General features: G+C 40.1%; 1 protein-coding gene and 1 pseudogene across 1 annotated transcript; one reads left to right on the top strand and one right to left on the bottom strand.

The window, feature by feature from the left end:
- Positions 1-3,226: 3,226 nt before the first annotated feature.
- LOC146328726 (P2Y purinoceptor 14-like) lies at positions 3,227-10,423 on the bottom strand. Its single transcript, XM_084716484.1, has 2 exons — positions 10,088-10,423; positions 3,227-4,506 (listed from the first exon to the last, which is right to left on the bottom strand). Exons 1-2 carry the CDS (start codon positions 10,204-10,206, stop codon positions 3,795-3,797), a joined length of 831 nt encoding a protein of 276 aa, XP_084572610.1. The 5' UTR covers positions 10,207-10,423; the 3' UTR covers positions 3,227-3,794.
- LOC146328725 (P2Y purinoceptor 14-like) lies at positions 10,214-18,221 on the top strand (annotated as a pseudogene).
- Positions 18,222-18,503: the final 282 nt, after the last annotated feature.

Here is an 18,503-nt window from a genome sequence, read left to right as displayed (position 1 = left end):
AATCGTAAAATACACTTAAGAGAACTCTCAGCTTGTGATCTTCTTTATGTTTTTCTAATAATTTCAGTCAGGTTCAGTTACATGAATATTTGGGATGTTTACATGTAAACAAAGAACATGTTTACAGTTCAATCATTGTGTGCCTCAAAGTTAAATGAGTCTCTGTTCAGTCTGGAGGTTATTTCAGATAAAATAAAAAACAATTCTGCATTCACAGATTGAGTTATTTCTGCAGGGTTGTGGTGAAAAACAATCCTGTGAAATAAAGATTAAACTGCGGGCAGTGACTGAGTTTGGTCAACAGTCAGTGTGATTGTCAGTTCTCAGTCAAATCAATCAAACTTCCCCTTTGTTAATGTCATGACCTGCAGCATCACTCGGCCTGATGTGACTCTGTGGAAACAGTCTGATGGAGGTGCAGACAAGAGGAAGTGATGGTACCTTGCTTCCCATCTGTGAGAAAATTCTGCTTCAGTTTCAGATCTCACCAAACTCTCCTCAGATTTTCCGCATGTTCAGAATTCTTCCTGTCTATGATGTCATCCTTCATGGTGATGTCAGAGGATGCTGTCAGTGAAGTAATTAGCAGGATGAAGCAGGTCCTGCACATTTTACCAAGCTGTTTCAATCCTGTTCCCATAGTCTCTCCCTGATGACAAATTTAATCTATTCTTCTCTTAATAGGACCAAACAGAGAAACTGCACCCAACGCTCAGATGGATTAAAACCAGCATCACAAACTTAGAAGTGACTTTAGATTATGATTTAAATTTTAATTCTCATTCTCACACTGTTGTGGAGGTGTGTGTGTGTGGTTAGCAGTCAGCTGTGGGGGATGGTTCATGAGAGTAGTGTCAGGTGAGTTAATCAGCACAGCTGATGCTGCAACTTGTTTCCTGATTTGATTCCTTCTCGTGCAGCAGTAACTGGTCCTCAGATGACTTCTGCTCCCACAACAAAGAGGAACTCTGAGGAGCTGAGCAGAGGACATGTGCTGCACGAGCAGAAACATGCTGTACATTGTTGAGTTATGTTGTGGTATTTTGAGCAGGAGTCATCAAATAAAAGTATCTGTGTGTCTTTGCAGGGGGAACTCAGAGTGGAAACTGCTATTATTATTATTATTATTAGTATTATTATTATTATTATTATTATTATTATTATTATTATTATTATTATTATTATCATTATTAAAACTTCCTTTATTAATCTTTGAAACATTGCTAAAGATTAACTCTGAAAGATGCAGGACATACAGTACCTACATCCTGTCCCCATCAGCTACATGAGCCGCGTCTCCCTCGATGTTGGTTGGTTTGTAGATGGGCGTGTCTGACGTTAGCATGTTGTCACTTCAGTTCACTTCCTCTCTCTCATCCTCTTGGAAAATAATTGAAAAGCGTCTGAGTTCTTTTCAGCTGACTTTTTATCGAGCTGTCAGATCGAATGTTAATTAAACATTTTGTCTCCTCCTCTCGTCATGTGAAACCACCCGCTCATTTTGTTTTGTTTTGTTGTTTTTCCTTGTTCCTTTTTCTCATTCAGATGATAGTCTGATAGAACTTCCCGTAATTGGTTCAAACATTTAAACCATTCAAAAAATGTTGTCACACCCAGCTGTGGTAAGTTTGCTCAAACTGAAAAGTTTGGATAAAAGAGGAAGGTGTGAAAGAGCCTTTAAACTGGTGCATGTATGTATCTGACAGGAGTGAAGAGCCTGTGGGTCCCATCCAGGATGGACATTAGGATGTAATCACCAACTTTTCATTAGTAACTGTAATTGAATTACATATCTTTTCTCTGTAACAGATTACATTTATTTTGTATTTTTTATGTAACTCTGTCTGTATCTTCTGTCATTTTTTGACAGCTGAGTGAACCTTGTTTTTAGCCTTGCAGTTGCTGATGATCTGCAGCCCCTACCGACTGGTTAAGAGGAGTCAGCAGTCATAAAGGTTATATAAAGGTTTCATATGGGTTTTCAAAAATTCTGAATCACTGCAACCACAAGAGGTGCTTCAACACACAGTCATGAATGTGCACAAAACATTTCAGGCTGATGTGTCCAATAGGATGTGAAATTAGCTGCAGACAAGCTGAGTGGACACATGATCTCTCTGGAGGAAATCATAAAATCACATTTGTGCATCACTAAATGTTCTTTTCCTCTGAAGAAACAAATAGTACTGGAAATTTGTTGGACCCAATAATTTTGCTTCCTCTGAACTTTAATGACTGAAATGTGATCTAAACTGGATAAAATTCAACTTGTTTGCTAAGACTTGCATGTTGGTCAATCTGTGTAATAAGCAAAATGAGCTCATTATCAGGATCAATAAAGAAGAAAACCAAAAATTTCAGACTGACTTTCCATTTTAATGTTGATGAACTACATAGTGGATATGAAACACCATACAGGAGAACACTTTTAGAACCATGTCACATCCTTATTGGCATATTAATCATCAACATCATGTTTAATGGAGAAATGTTTTATTTGATTTTTTTTTATTACTGTGTTGTTAATTTACTATTAGCTGGGTTAAGTAGGTAGCTCATTTTCCCCTGTGGCTGAAATTTCAGAGGGCAAGTAAATAAGGAACAAAAACTAGGCAACACAATAAAAACAATAAAGATAATAATGATAGTAATCCTAATGTGAGAACAGGACATAAAAAGTGTAAAAGGCAAATGTGTAGAACAGTGCAAACAGTGCTGTAGACAGAATACATAAATAAAATGGAAGTAAGAAATGTGCAGGATGGCAAAAACCTAAAAAAAAAAAAAAAGCAGCACAAACAAAGGCAGCGTGTATGCTTATTATTTCAAAATGTTAAATCATTAATAAAGTTTGGGGCAGTTAATTAGCACATTATGCTAATTTTTCAAATTCACCAAAATTCAGCTTTAAGCAACCAAGCAGAGGAGATACTCAGCTCAGCCTGCAAATGATTTTCTAATCAAAAAGTTCACAGGAAACAACATTACTGGGTTTCATACAGGACACACAGGGGTGTCCATTAGACAGAAGAAGTTCAAGAATTATTGGCTGCATCCCGTCACCTCCACAAATTGTAAAAGATCCACATCATACGCAAACAATCTTCAAATAATTTAATGATACTAAAATTTAAAAGTCATTATTTTCATAGAAATCAGTATCACTTATTTTGCTGTCTGTCTCAAAGCAGCACTCACCTCTCAAACAGCCTGTAACAGCGTTGCATGAATTTGTTGCCATTTTAATGATTTAAATGTGAAATAGGAGAATCCCTGAAAACAGAAGTAAGGCCCAGCTGGAACCACAAATTGAGTTTCCTGCTGTCACTTTGCATGATTTCTGTGTAATGAGGTCCTTCAGCTTTCAGTAACTTAAACTCAATCTCCTGCTGCCACATGGGGGCGCCAAAGTGGGCAATGGTGGCCTAAAGGTTAGAAAAGTGAGCTTGCTGCTGGTTCAATCCCCCAACCAGCAGGATAAAACTGGGTGGGGAAAGTGAAAGGCAGCACTTGCCCCTCCCTCATAAACCCCAACTGCTCCAGTGGAGCTGCTCAGCAGATCAGACTGTGGTTCTACTGAGCAGCTTCCAGGTGTGATCGTTCTCTGTGAACTTATCCTGAATACATTAAGTGGTTGGGGTTTTTTTTTAAAGTGCAAAAATAAAGAGTAGAAAAATCCAAGTGCAAGTTTGTTAGCAGCCTGCAGCCTGACGTCTTCTGTTAAAAAAGCAGAGGATTGAAATGGTGGTTGTTTATTGGAGCAGTCATGTCTGTTGGTGTCTGTTATCTTTAATCTACAGCACGCTGAGCTGCTTTGTCGTCATGCTGGGCGACGCCCTCCTGGTGACTCTGAAGGAACTCATCCACCCATCGCTGCTCCTCCTCTCAGCGTTTCTTCCATGCGTTGCGACTTGTGTGGTGCTGAACATCCTCTTCAGGCTCAGCTGGGCTCTGAAGGCCTTGCAGAAGAGAAAATAGATGAGAGGGTCCAGGCAGACGTTGAGAACCGACACCATGATGGTCAGCTCCTTCATATAGAAGAACACCTGGCTCCTGGAGCACTGCTCCCTCAGGAACGCGTAGGGAAGGCGAACCAGGTGGTACGGGACGAAGCAAACGCAGAAGACACTGACCAGCACCAGCATGTTCCTGCGGGACTTGGCGAGTTTTTTGTTGCCAGAGGACGCCGGCTGTTTCTGCTGTGCCAGCGACAGCCTGCGGGAGGTGCTGTAGTAGAAGAAGACCAGGGAGACGAGGACGAGCAGGAAGATGGCAGCGGAAAAGGTGTGGACGATTTTGTAGAAGAGGCGGAGCTGTTTGCTGTGCAGGACGTCACAGCTCACTGTGTTGGTGACAGAGGGCAGGTTGCCCTGTGTGAGAAGCGACAGTGTGACGTAGGTGCTTGTCATGGCCAAGAGGAAAACCCAGGTTACCATGGAGATGATGTAAGCGGCTCTCACCGTCTGCAGGACGTGAGTTCCTAAAGGATGGACGATCTTCAGATACCTGGAGAGAGGAGAGGCAGCTGTCAGTAGAGGAATTTCAAAATGACAGGCGTTTCCAGATGACAGATACATTTCAGGTGAGAAAGTATAAACTTTAAATGCACAGCAGTAAGTAGTGATCGTGTGCCCACATGTGTACACAGTGATGAAGGCCGCATGACCGAAAATATTTTGTGCAACTTACTGCCGGATCAAGTAAAAGTCTGTTAAATGACTCACTCTTGAGTGCGACCTTCTCCAGTAAACAGCAGCGTTGGTATATTTTTACTGAAAATGTCCCTCTGGTTAAACCTTTGCTGCACCAGATGGCTGCTCCATCAGGGATCCATGACTGGCTCAAAACTTGGAGGTGCAGTTTCCTCCTGTTTCGTACTGTGATCATGGAACAACCTTGAGAAACACTACAGCTCAGTGACTTTTGTCTCCCTGGATGAGTTCAGAGCTCTGAGAGCACATGTTATTCCTAAACTGGATTTTATTTCATATTTGTTGTCTCCTGTCTGTTCTGACACATATGTAAATCATGAGGTGTGGAATTATGCAAATATGGACATAATACTGCTGACCTGCAGATAGAATCAGGTGTTTTTATTTTTAGCATTCACCCACTGTTGTTCCAGGGTCCGGACTTTGAATTTTTGTTTTTGATGGGACGTCAAGCTCATGATCTGGTTGACATGCAGGTACTCAGTAGATCACTTTTTCTCAGCAGCCAAAGGGCCCCCAAAGAACAAATAAAGATGTGTTTATGTTTGTGTTGACAGCCACAGATACAAATACAGAAGCCGTTTCAGCCGTCAACTTCATGTTTATGCAACATGACATCCACCTCGAGGGGGAAGTCAGAAGGACCACAGCTCTGAAATAGTTCTCGCTGTCAGACCGATGTGGACACACAGACCACCAGCTCTGCACACTGTCTGATAGCTGGTTGACAAGCAGTGGTGACAGTTTCACATCCTGGAATAGCTGTTGAGTTTTTGAGAACATCAGCCAGAGCTGTCGTTCTGAAACTTTTTCTGCTGCCAAAAAAAGTTCACACTCCCCAGCCCACAATTTTTATCCATTATAAGCAATGACAGAGGAAGCAATGAATAAAAAGGATCCAAGCTGAATTTTAGTGAGATAAAGGTCTGCATGATAGTATCAGAAAGTTTCTTTGTTTGCTTTTGCTACGTAAATAAAATAAATAAAAAATAAATCATGTTTGTCTGAAAAGTTGAAGCATCCTAAAGAGTTCAAATAGACGAGGTTTAACATTATCAATTAATAAATCAATTTTACCTGCTTTCTGAGTGTTTTCTTACTGTTAGACTTGTCGATTACTCTAAATTAAAATTTCTGTTTAATCAACAGGGAAATTAGCCATCAGGAACATCCTTAGACTACACAGTTATGACACTAAAAACTTTGCTCTTGAATTAGAAACATCCTACTAGCTTGGCCTGGTCCATCTCCACCTCTAACCCACCCACCACCCACAGCCGAGCTCTAATCCAGCTCTAATCCAGCTCTGGTGCTGCCAGACAGAGGCCAGTTTGACTGGGGAAATGTAAATACAGTACTGAGGTGTTGTGGTTGCCAGGTTTGGCTCCTGAAACAGCTCTGGCTGTGACTCCTGGATGGACCAGGACCAAACACACTGTTTAAGGCTGACTGGGAATACAGTCCTAAGGTGATTTATGGAGTTTCATGATGGACATAGCTTTACTTGTTGCTAAAGTAGTCAACTACTAACTAACTAACTTGTTGACTCAGCTAACAGCACGACACTTAGCAGAACTTTGTAAATCACCTTAGTACTGTATTCCCTCTTGGTCTTGGAAACTTTGGTCCCAACCGTATTCACTGCAGGCTGCTTAGTGCTGTTCTGTTGCCCACTTATGGCAGTTAGCTGCAGTTAGCTGTTACCTACTTCTTTAACAAGTAAAGCAATCTGTCCATCAGGGAGCTCCGTAAATCACCAGCTGTTGAGGACCCCAGCCAAACAGCATTTTACTGGATGCAAAATATTTAAATACCCCCAAGTGACAGAGTCTCACAGGTCCAGAGAGATGGAGCTGACCATGTGTCAACCATGTTCCAGATCGGGTCTTTGGGTCTAGTTGAATTAGATTTGACTATCCTTGGGTCACTTTTACGATCTGTTTTAAGATTGTGTCCGATCATCTTGAGACTCTCAAAACACAGCTAAATGTTGTCTTGATCACTGGTTATCACGTCCTGTATGTGTTGATGTTGTTTTGTGTATGTGCAACCTCACCAGTGTGGAGGTAGTTTTATCATTTAATGACTTTGATCTGTATTATGTGTCTGTGTCTCTCTGTTCATGTTGTTGTAATGTCTGTAGTCTGTATTTAAGTGTAACCTGATCTGACGTTTCTGAACATTCATCTGAAAATGCACATTTAAAAAATGAAAACATGGAAGACTCATACACAAAACACAAACATGGGGCCCTATCTTACATTGATCTAAAGCACAAATTGAAAACACAAGGCATAATGGATTTGATTATTCAAGGTGTGTCCAAATCCACCTTTGCCTTCTTGCACCAGTGGCACAGGGGTATCCTGCCCTGTCCACCACTTGCACCAGCACTGCACAGCAGGATTCACCTATCAGCTGTGCACAAGTGCCCTGATTAATTCATGGATGAGTTATCATCACCTTTAAGAAGCAGGTGCACCAGGAGCGCAAGTGGTGGCAGCATGACGGTGGATTTACCAGGAGGAAACAGGAGAAAAGGTTTTTAAAGCGAGGAGACAGATCTCCTGGTTCGAGAAGTGAAAGTGTGAGAGCTTGAAATATATGGAGATGGCAGGATGCTTCCAAAGCAGCTTAATGTGTAAATTGTTTATTTTACATTAATGCCTACAAAAAGTAATACAGATATTCGGTCTCTGGTTTTGAATCCAATGCACGTGCACGCCTTCATTTTGAGACCTCTGGCCCAGGGCTGCACAGACTAAGTGCAAGTTCATTTGCTATCTTGCAGATGTGGCAAAAATAGTGCCTGTACTGGTGTAAGACAGCAAAGCCACTTGTGTCACTGGTGCATCCGCTTTGTGTCAGCTGTAAGCTAGGACTCATAGTGTCAGACTGAACACAGTGACACTATTTGCTACTGCAGCCATACACCTGCTGTGGGTGTGTCATGAATAAATATGCCAACATGCAGCATGAGCTCAGATTTGCACATTTGTTGGGTTTATGGTCCTCTGAATTGAGGCTGATCTCAGAAGTTTTACAGCCACAGCAGCTCTTTCTCCGAGAAACCACAACGCTGTTCAGCATCGACTCGATACATGAGTATCACAGCAAACCGCATTGTAATGCTTTTTGAGCATACATGACCATAACAATCCCACATCCTCATGATGACACAGAAACTTGCTCTGTGCAGCAGCTGAGACCACATATTTATAGTCTGTTTAGTTAAGTTTCTTAGTATACTTCTGATCTTCTCCTGTTTCACTGCTTCAAGTCCATCAAACTGAACTGAGAGTCTGAGGTTTTTTACTGTCATAAACTAAAACAGTTGTTTGTGATTTTTATTTTTCTATCTCTCACTGGGATCTTTTCAGATGAAGTGTTACATTTTAGGCATCAAGACCTCCATTGTAGCCAGCTGCAGGTTGCAAGTATGATGAAACTGTTTTATTGACTGAAATCTGGATTCAGATTCTGTCTTTACTAAGTGCTCACTATCAAAATTAAGAGGGAAGAATAATGGAGCTGAAAACAGTTTCTTCATCATGGAATTAATCCTGAAAGTGCTAAAAAGCTTTTGGTATTTAAAATGTTCACTGATAAAATCAATCAACCATCAGACAGCAGCTATGAGTGAAAGACAGAGTAGTTCTTCCAGGAAAATGTTGCCTGTGCAGCAAAAACTTCTCTGTGGCACCCTGACTTCAATAAAACCCTTCAGACTTAAGATTCAAACGCTCATCTAACCACATGTAGTTTTCTTTGAAATTGTTACACTTGTTTTTGACTGAAGTGACTCAGAGTGACGCCAAACGCCCACCAAAAGACTTTTATAGTAAAACCACGTCCCACTAACTGACCGTAATTTACATGCTAGTATTAGTGAGCTTTACAGGTGCTAGGAGGTAGATTTTAGTACATGAACCAGGAGAAATGTTCCCCCTGTATCCAGTCCTTCAATCTGTCAATGTCAGTCTGAAAATTTAACTCTCAGCAAGAAAGCAACTAAGATTTTTTCCCAAAAGTAGGGACGGGTATTGAGAACCTGACTGGTCAGTATGGAAATATCTCCTGGACAAACAATACTGCTGTCAGTCTTTATGTAACACTACTTGATCAGTTGATGGAGCAAAATGTTCAAAAGTATGCTCACTACACTAAATTTTATGAAAATGCAGTTCAATGCACTTAGCAAACAATTTAACTAGTTATTTATGCAAAAATTAAAATAACTGTTTGATTTTTCACATCTTGACATGTCCTGACTTTGTTTTTTCACAGAATTATGGTGAGTAGTGAATAAGAGTACTGATAAGAATCTGTATCGACTTTGGTTTCACTAAAACTAAAAACGATACCATCCTCACTCAATGCTGTTTCTTCAAAGTTGGACTTTTACCGTTGCTAATATTCAGAGTACCACAGGGATCCGTCTTTGGCCCCCTGCTTTTCTTCATCAACATGTTACCACTAGGACACATTATCCACAAACACTATATTGGCTCAATTTTTTCCACAGATGACACACAGCTTTATTTCTCTTTTTCACCAATGATTCACTCTCACCTTTAACTGAATGTAGAAAAATCTTGGTGTCATTTTTGATAAGAACCTTATTTTCAGTGAGCACGTGAAAACAGTTGTCCAGTCCTGTTTTACACAGTTAATGCTGTTAATGCATTCATCACATCCTGTTCAGACCACTATAACTCACTCTACTCACGCTTAACTGAACATAATCTTTCCAGCCTTCAGTTAGTTAAAACTGCTTGAGTCGTCACTAATTCTAACTGTGCACATAACCGCAATTTCAGCTTCACTACACAGATTACCTGTGTGGCTTAGAATGGATTTTAGGATTTTAATTCATCTTTAAGGCTTGGATGAGACTGGTCCCTGAGTATATCGATGACGTCTTTACTACATATGAGTGTAAGTGTAGCCTAAAATCCCCTGGCGGGTTCCTCTTAGAGATCCCAAGATCTAGACTGAAAGCCAGGCCACCAGGTCTTTGCTATCAGGTTATACTCACCATTGCAATCTTGTGCAATGAAGTGGAAATTACCATCATGCATCTCATCTTTGTTAGTTTGGCCCAATGACTGGCTTTCCCTACAAGTCCCCCGAGTTATCGCTGAGATGGAAAGACCTGCTTTTAGTTTCTGTGCCACAACTACCTGGAATTCTTTTACAAAACAGCCTAAAATCAGGTATCTCTTCTCACAATGCAGTCACTGCATCTGAGCCTTCTCTTCACAGTGAGTCAAAACAGGGTGGGAAACACTGCAACCACACTGAACCTAACACCAGCCAATCAGAAGCTGCTCTACCTTCCCTCAATGCCACGCCACTGTCCAGCCCAGTCCTACCTGTTGGCTGCGATGTAACCCATGAAGAGGATGCTGGCGTACATGTTCAGATAGAAGGCAGAGGCACCAAAGTTACAGTAGACTCGGCGGACGGGAACGGAACTGCTGGCATAGTTCATGATCCTTATGGGGAGACAGAGGCTGATCAGGAAGTCGGCGGCTGCCAGGTTCTTCAGGTAGATGGTCACACTGCTGGACGCCTGCTGCTGAGCTTGACAGAAGTAAACCTTCAGAGTGAAGCCGTTGAGGAACAAACCAACCTACAGAGGAAATGGGGACAAGATAGGAACTGGACTTACAACATTTACAGGATGTGATGTGACCGTTGGGGTCAGTACTTTGTGTCGGAGCCCTTCCTGAACTCAAGTTTGTTTGAGATGGACAAGAATGCAAGTGAACTAAGCAGAAAAATTCAAAGGCACCAATTTTTAAAGGAATTAAAATGCCTTTATTGTGACACGGTCATGTTAGACCTTAAAACAAACCTCAGGGGGTCAAACAGACCTCATGAAGGAAAAGGCCCTTTTGTAGTTGTATTCAACCAACAAACTGATTGTAGGTCCTTGAAGGATACACCAAGCAAGTCCAGCCCTGGATTCAGCCTTTCTGGGATCATCATGACCTCCGTCCTTGTAGAACCATGAATTCTGCTCTGACACTGATGCACTTCAGTCACTCTGGATTTGATGTTGTTGTGTATCACGGTGCAAGTGAAGAAAAACACACTGAAATCCAATTTGATCACTCAGACTGAGACACGTCTGTAGAAATCTGATTAGAGTCACATTTCAAACTATCTACAGATGTGGCTTCCATCTGATATGTGTTATTTGTTGTCCATAATGTTGAGTGCCAGTCAGATTTCTTTCTTTTGTGTTTATTACAGTCATGATTTTTGAGGGAAATCAATTCCCTAAAACAAATATTTTATGAAAACAAAATAATTTGTTACTATATTATATATACTAATACTACATACTAATATACTGAGTTAAAGTAATTTATTCAGTTCTGTTAACTGACTGTGATGAGAAGTGATATTTGAGTTGTCTTAATCAATCGTTTTGATTTAATGGGAATCAAAGAGCCTGTGTAACACTAACTCCAAATATTTAAGCTCTGATCGTTTCCAACTTTTGAGTTAATTAACTCAAGAAAATTGTGGCAACTTAATACTGATAACTTATTTGGTATATTTTATACAAAAGCTATGAGGTAGTTGACAAAAAATGAACTGCAGTCACTGTGTGAGTCAAAAATTACAGACAGAGATGCAACAATCAATGGTCAACATTTGAGGAACAGTAAGTTGAAGTTCTGTTCTTGGTATAGCATTAAATTTGGTGAAGAGTATATTATGATGTGTTGCAGACTTGAAACTCCGAGTTTAGGACTTGGAACTTGCCTGTCTTGACATGATTGCAAAGAGCTGAGACTTACTGTTGCAAGACAATGATTGGTCCCATATCTGCAATCTAGATTTGCCAAAAAGCAGATTTGGACCGGCAGTCTGAACAAGGCCACAGTGTTTGAATCTGAATATTTGAGACCCACCAGAAACACTAGACTGTAGACCACCATGAAGATAGTGTGCGCCGAGGTGTCGACCTGACCGTGCGTCGAGTTGGTGCCGTTGGTCCAGTTGGTCCAGTTGGACCTGGGGGACGGGGTAATTCCCACTCCTCCTCCATTCATGTTTCTGGATGTTCTGAGAGTGTTGAACCCAAACAAATGATTTCTCAAATGGTTTCAACATCATCTGTCTGCATATAGGAACTGGACAAAGCTGAAAGGGAAGTGACAGATAACAGCAGCAACACAGAAAACCTCTACACACTTTGAACTAAAATACATCACAGGTGCTCACAGGCCCCTAAATCTGATGTTGCAAGACTCGTGATCAATCAGGGCTCAGAGTCAGTAATGGTACGATGATCCAAAGCTGCTTGAAAAGGCTGAAAACTGGAGCCGATTCTCCACCCAAAACTGTGAGATTTTGCTGGTCATTTGATGTGTAACAATACACATCATGGCTCAGTGTTTGGTGTTATAAAAATGTCATGATATGCATCACGGGGCTGAAAAGTATCAGTCACATCTGATCATGGATGCCTTTCAAGGAGAACCAGCTGGTTTTTGTTCACATGCTTTAAATTCCATCTGTCAGACTGTGACAGCGTTCATGCAGGCAACAGTTTTGAGAAGCAAGAACCAGCTGGTAATAAGCACGCACACAAAGGCTGAAACCTTGTGGTGTTTTACACAATATGTGATGTGTCATGTTTGTGTCAGCTGCAGGAATAAACACCCACAGTGTTTCTACTGCACACAGCCATTTATCTCCGCAGTACAGGAGGCTGTAGTGAGTTAATGGCTGCTCTGCACTGACATGGCAAACCTGAAATACAGTTGAAAGCAAATAAGCACATGGGATTTACAAGAGAAAACGTTTTTGACTGTCTCCTGTGTGTGGTTATTCTGGTTGTTTCTGAACTATTATTACTATTTACTCTACTAAGACTTTTCTGCCTCACAGTTTTCTCAGATTATTTTTTATCAGACATCATTTTAAGGCTTGATGTGGAAATTTCAGAACAGTCTTTTTATTAATGACACTGCTGGGCATTAATATGATACACAAGACTGAACAATGAAATGGACACTAAACACTCAGAAAGAAATTACAATCAATCCATGCCACAAAGCTAAGTTATAGCCAGCTGGCTAACTTCAGCTTAGCTTAGGATACAGTTAGCTAGTTGGTTGTACCTGCCTGTAGAAAGCAATCATTACTTTTACACATTTGCTTTGGTTTGCTTTTTGTTTGTTTGTTTGTTTGTTTGTTTAACATATTTTTACGGCTTTAATGAGAGGGGGACAGGTGAGCCAAACCCACAGCTGCTCCAGAGGACCTAGAGCTGTGGTACAATGAGGTGAACATACCACCAACTGAGCCACCACACCTTCACTTTTTAAGACTACGCTTTATTTCTGCTAAAATCAATACTGTTAGTCTTCATACAGGCGTTAGTATCATGGATCATGTCAGCTGGTGAAGTCAGTTAGCAAACTGGCCAACTACTATATCCACTGAGATAATATTTTGCTCGCAACAACATTAGCAAGCAAGCTGGGGTTAGCCAGCTAACTGTAACTGACCAATGCTGCATGGAACTGGTGATGGCCACCACGCAATGCTAGCCGACAAAGCAACTTAAAAATGGTAAGCTAGCCAATCTACCAGCCAGATAAGTCCACTCAAGACTGTTTTGCAATGTTGCAATTCGCCTGTGTTAGCATGAAAACTAACATTAGCTAAGATTAACCAGCTAAAATCACAGTATCACAATATATTTCATGTATTTCCGTAAAGACAGAGGTGTCACAAGTAACACAGATGCAAGTTATTTTCATATTAAATGTTTTAATGGTGCTGTTCAATCAAAGATGCTGCTAAAAATCCTCTGTGTGAAAAAGTTTAAATAAAAAATGACCTATGTTGTGGGCTGTGTATTCTTTCCTTTAAAGGGGTTAAATATTCATAGTTTGAGCATGATGGTTTATAGATGGCTAGGTAAGGAAAATGTATCTATTAATACATTAAATGCTTATTAAATCATTAACAGCTCAGTTGTTTAAGAGAGTGAAACAAACGGTATCGTATGGTATCGATATTAGCATATACTCAAGGCTGCAGTATTGATGTCATCAGACTTTATTTCTAACTAAGCTAATGCGAGGCAAAGTACTCTGAGCTCCTCTGGATTTTTTAAAGTCTTACACAGAATCAGTCCTCAGACTGTTAGAGTCAACTGAGAAAGTCAGGGAAGGTCTCATTTTTTATGTTGCCATAGCAATACATAGTGAGCATTACATGTAAATTACTTCACATTCTCCTGTGTTGCATCTTTTAAAGTTAAATTCTTGTTTTTTACTGCGGCCAGCAGGAGCTGCTACACGTACGTGAACTGCTGACTGAAAATGTTTACATGGTGATTTTCTTAAACTCTGTCCTTCATATAGGTTAAGATTTATTGTACAGACATGCATGATATAAATGTGAACATTTTTCATTTTCACTTTGTTAAAAATATTGCTGGTCTCTGCAGACATCCTGCATGACGCAGCTGATACTGTTTTACATCTACAGTCATCATGCTAATGAATCCACCAGTGAGTCTGTGCTCAACAGTTCTCTCATTGTTCAACAGATTATTCTCTTATGTCATGATCCCGACAAGAAATGTGAGCAAAATATTTATGTTTTGCGTTATTTAACAGGCAAAATTTATTTCTAATTTATACACTTCTCCAGAGTAACAATTAAAAAAAAAAAAGGAATAAAACTTTAGAACCAAAGTTGTGCAAACACTGAGCAGATAAAAACAAGATGTGATGAATACAACATAAATTGTTTTTTGATTCAGTTCTGCAGACTTTTAATATTGAATAAAAATGATGAGAAACACAACAAACTGTCAGTAATAAAGAATCACATCATGAGCAAAGAAAATTACATTCAAAACATATCATCACCAGTATCAGTGTTTCCCAACTGATGGATTGGATACTTTTCTCTAAACTAAATTATGGAATATTTTTTACCTCGTCTGTCCTCTAAAATTCTTAAAATGAAACAATGTGATACGTTTTTAAAGGAAAATCATAATTTTGTGTTTCATATGAAGTATAAATTCAGAAGTATCATCAGCTTCATGTAGTTTTCTGCTCACGTTTGTATCTACAGCAGGTTAATAGATTCTAAATTCAGATCAATTAACAAAGATGCAAAATGATAAAACAGCTCCTGTGTGTGTAAATGTTCCTGTAGTTGACTTGAGTATTTACAGCTCATACATGTTACACATGTCAAATATTAGTGCAGTAAAAGTACAGAGAGAGTTTACCTGCAGCACTCACCTGTCTGTCTGTCTGTTTGTCTGTGTGAATCTGATAGGAAAAACTATCTGACTTCCTTCTACAGAGAGCTGACATCAGGAAGGGCTGAACAGACAGAGAGGAGGGTATGACTGAGAGAGGAGCAAGAGAGGAGCGAGAGAGGAGAGAGTGTGTGTGTGTGTGTGCGTGTGTGTTAGAGTGTTAGAGAGTGTGTGTGTGTGTGTGTGTGTGTTAGAGTGTTAGAGAGTGTGTGTGTGTGTGTGTGTGTGTGCGTGTGTGTGTGTGTGTGTGTGCGTGTGTGCGTGTGTGTGTGTGTGTGAGTGCGTGTGTGCGTGTGTGTGTGTGTGTGTGTGTGTGTGTGTGTGTGTGTGTTACACAGAGCTGGTTGTGATAAACACACTTCAAGTTAAAGTTGATGATGTCAGCACTCTTTGAAACTGTGAATTCATTTTAATAGATTATAAACTTGAACTTTAGAGGTCTTGGTTTGGATTAAATTAAATTAATTACTTTAGTTTAATTTAATGGGGATCCAAACTGTTTATTGTGTTTCTTAGGATTCTTCTTCCTCTTGTCTCCTAAAAGTATCTGGATTTCAGAAACTGTAACAGCTACAAACTCAGCAGAGACGCTGAAATCTCACCTGCTACTCAGAGAAAAAAATGCAGCCTACTGATTGCTAGATGGTGGCACTACAATAAAAAACTTTGTGTTTTAGTTTATAAGTTTTGAACTGTTGGTCCTGATGAATCCGTCCTTTTTCACCTGGATAGATTTCTGCCATGTTGAATTTTGTTGATATTGATCAAGCAAGAATCCATGTCTCCAGGCTTCAACTTAAACATCTGTATCCACACCAAAAGTGGTTCAGCCAAACAGAAACCTAGGAGACTCTGCAATATATGGAAAATAATGAATAGAAATACACAGATGGATGTAAAATTATGAATAAAAATGTGCATTAAGCTACAATCATATATAACGGTGTAATAACAATGTTCCAATCAGTATTATAACATGACAGTCAGAACATGTGGATGTGATGCAGCACACTTTTCCAGATATTATGAGACTGAATGGATCAAGTTCTGATAGTGGAACCAGTCTTTGTACACACACTTCTATGTGCTTACAGATCTATGAACCATATATTAATGCATATTTAAAGTAGTTATCCCTTTAAGTCACAAGGTGGCGCTGTTGCACTGTCACAGCAGAGCAGGCATGGCAACAGCATCCTGCATTATGTTTAAATATCACCCATTCATAACTTGTTCATGTGTGCTGTTTATTTACATGTCAGGTGATCATTTAAACTCTTCAAACTGTAAAAAAAAAAAAAAAAAAAAAAAACACAGTAGTTTTATCTTTTTGTAGTTATTGTAATTTCAGCCCTCTACACATTTGAGATAAGACGTTTGTCCGCATGACAAAGGATGTTTTTAATGGCACAAAAATGATTATTACTAATTTTTGACAAAAGATGAAGTTACTGCCTGTTTCCTTTGTAGGGCAGTGTAGTGATGATTAAAACATGTCTGAAGTCAAACTTCAAACTGTCAGTGTGCTGTTGTGTCAGTTTGAGTGTTTCTCATAATAATAATAATAATAATAATAATAATAATAATAATAATAATAATAATAACAATAATAAACTGTGTTTATATAGCACCATTCCAAACCAGAGTTATAAGGTGCTTCACAAGTTAAAATACAGAAAAATAAAAACCACAATTTAAGAGCACATTATATACAGAAAATCCAATAGAAAATAGAGATATAAAAAACAAGATATAAAAGAACAATATTAAAATATTTAAACATGCATTATCTCCTTTTGTTTTTAATCTGGACCTTGGCACATTTAACCAAATTTGATTCTGTGATCTGATGGGTCTTGGTGCAGAATAAGGGGTAAAGAGTTCTGAAATGTAAGGCGGAGCTAGACAATGAAGGGACTTGAGAGTAAACAGTGGGATCTTAAATTAAACTGTGTACCAGACGAGGAGGCAGTGAAGTTCCTCCAGGACTGGAGTGATGTGTTTACGATGAGTCTTGCTGCTGCATCAGTTTGGCAGGTGAATAGTGAGTTACAATGGACTTAATGGGAGGAAATGAGGTGTGGATTAATTGTTCAACTGTGTTTTCAGGGAGCATTGGTTTAATTTGAACAATATTTCTGATTTGTAAGTAACAGGATTGGACGATAATCTTAATGTTTCAGGTTAGTTAGTTGCACTGATCACTGATCCACCAGTTTCTCACTCAGCAGCCAGTGCTGGATGGTACTGAAGGCACACATTCATCCCCTCATCAGTACTGTAGTATCAGAGCACATGACAGCAGCACAGTTCAGCCCCTCAGCAGACAGGTCCACTGCTGTGTGAAACTGTAACCACTGCTTGAAAATAGCTATCAGACAGGGTGCAGTGCTATCTATTTCAGAGATGTGTTCCCCTTAACTTCATTGAAGATAAAGTTTCGGTTCAGTTTTCAGTTTCAGTGTCTTGTCCACACATTTGTCTAAGGTTTAGTTATAATTCCTCTACTGACAGCTGCCTCTCCTTTCTCCAGGTATCTGCAGATCGTCCATCCTTTAGGAACTCACGTCCTGCAAACGCTGTGAGCCACTGTGAGCCGCCAACCCACGGTAACCTGGGTTTTCCTCTCAGCCACAATGAGCACCTAAATCACATTGTCACTCCTCACACAGGAAAGATTACTGTCTGTCCTCAACACAGTGAGCTGTGACGTCCTGCACAGCAAACAGCTCCGCCTCTTCTACAAAATCATTCACATCCTCTCCGCTGCCATCTTCCTGCTCGTCCTCGTCTCCCTGGTCTTCTTCTACTACAGCACCTCCTGCAGGCTGTCGCTGGCACAGCAGAAACAGCCGGCGTCCTCTGGCAACAAAAAACTCGCCAAGTCCCGCAGGAACATGCTGGTGCTGGTCAGTGTCTTCTGCGTTTGCTTCGTCCCGTACCACCTGGTTCGCCTTCCCTACACGTTCCTGAGGGAGCAGTGCTCCAGGAGCCAGGTGTTCTTCTACTTGAAGGAGCTGACCATCATGGTGTCGGTTCTCAACGTCTGCCTGGACCCTCTCATCTATTTTCTCTTCTGTAAGGCCTTCAGAGCCCAGCTGAGCCTGAAGAGGATGTTCAGCACCACACAAGTCGCAACGCATGTAGGAAACAACACTGTGATACAACAACCACAACGTAACAGTATATTTTAACATATTTTAGACTCCACTTTTTAAAGTTTCCAAGAAGTAGCAAATGGAGAGTGTTCCTTTAGATGGACAAAAAGTCTTAAGGTCCCCAAAACATAATTTTCTTAATGTCCAAAAACAATTTTACAAAAGTCAGAGACAACTCGCTGAGTTCACTTTAGTTCAGTGTAATAAAAGGTTTATTGTAGTTCACACCGAGTCACAATCCCTCAGGAGCCTTCTTTTAGACCAAAATCACCTCATCCTGTAGTGGAGATTAGTTTTTGCTAGTTTTCCAAGGCTCGT

This window comes from Lutjanus erythropterus, chromosome 4 (assembly GCF_056507025.1).
Source record: "Lutjanus erythropterus isolate fLutEry1 chromosome 4, fLutEry1.hap2, whole genome shotgun sequence".
Lineage (NCBI taxonomy): Eukaryota > Metazoa > Chordata > Actinopteri > Lutjaniformes > Lutjanidae > Lutjanus > Lutjanus erythropterus.
The sequence above is the reverse complement of the archived record's forward strand: the minus strand, read 5'-3'. Positions and strand labels throughout refer to the sequence as shown.

Bases quoted from the DNA above. Each gene is read 5' to 3' on its own strand.
- LOC146328726 (XM_084716484.1), bottom strand. From the start codon at position 10,206: ATGAACTATGCCAGCAGTTCCGTTCCCGTCCGCCGAGTCTACTGTAAC. The intron at 4,507-10,087 runs GTAGGACTGGGC...TCCTCTCTCCAG, and splicing joins GGTTACATCGCAGCCAACAG to GTATCTGAAGATCGTCCATC.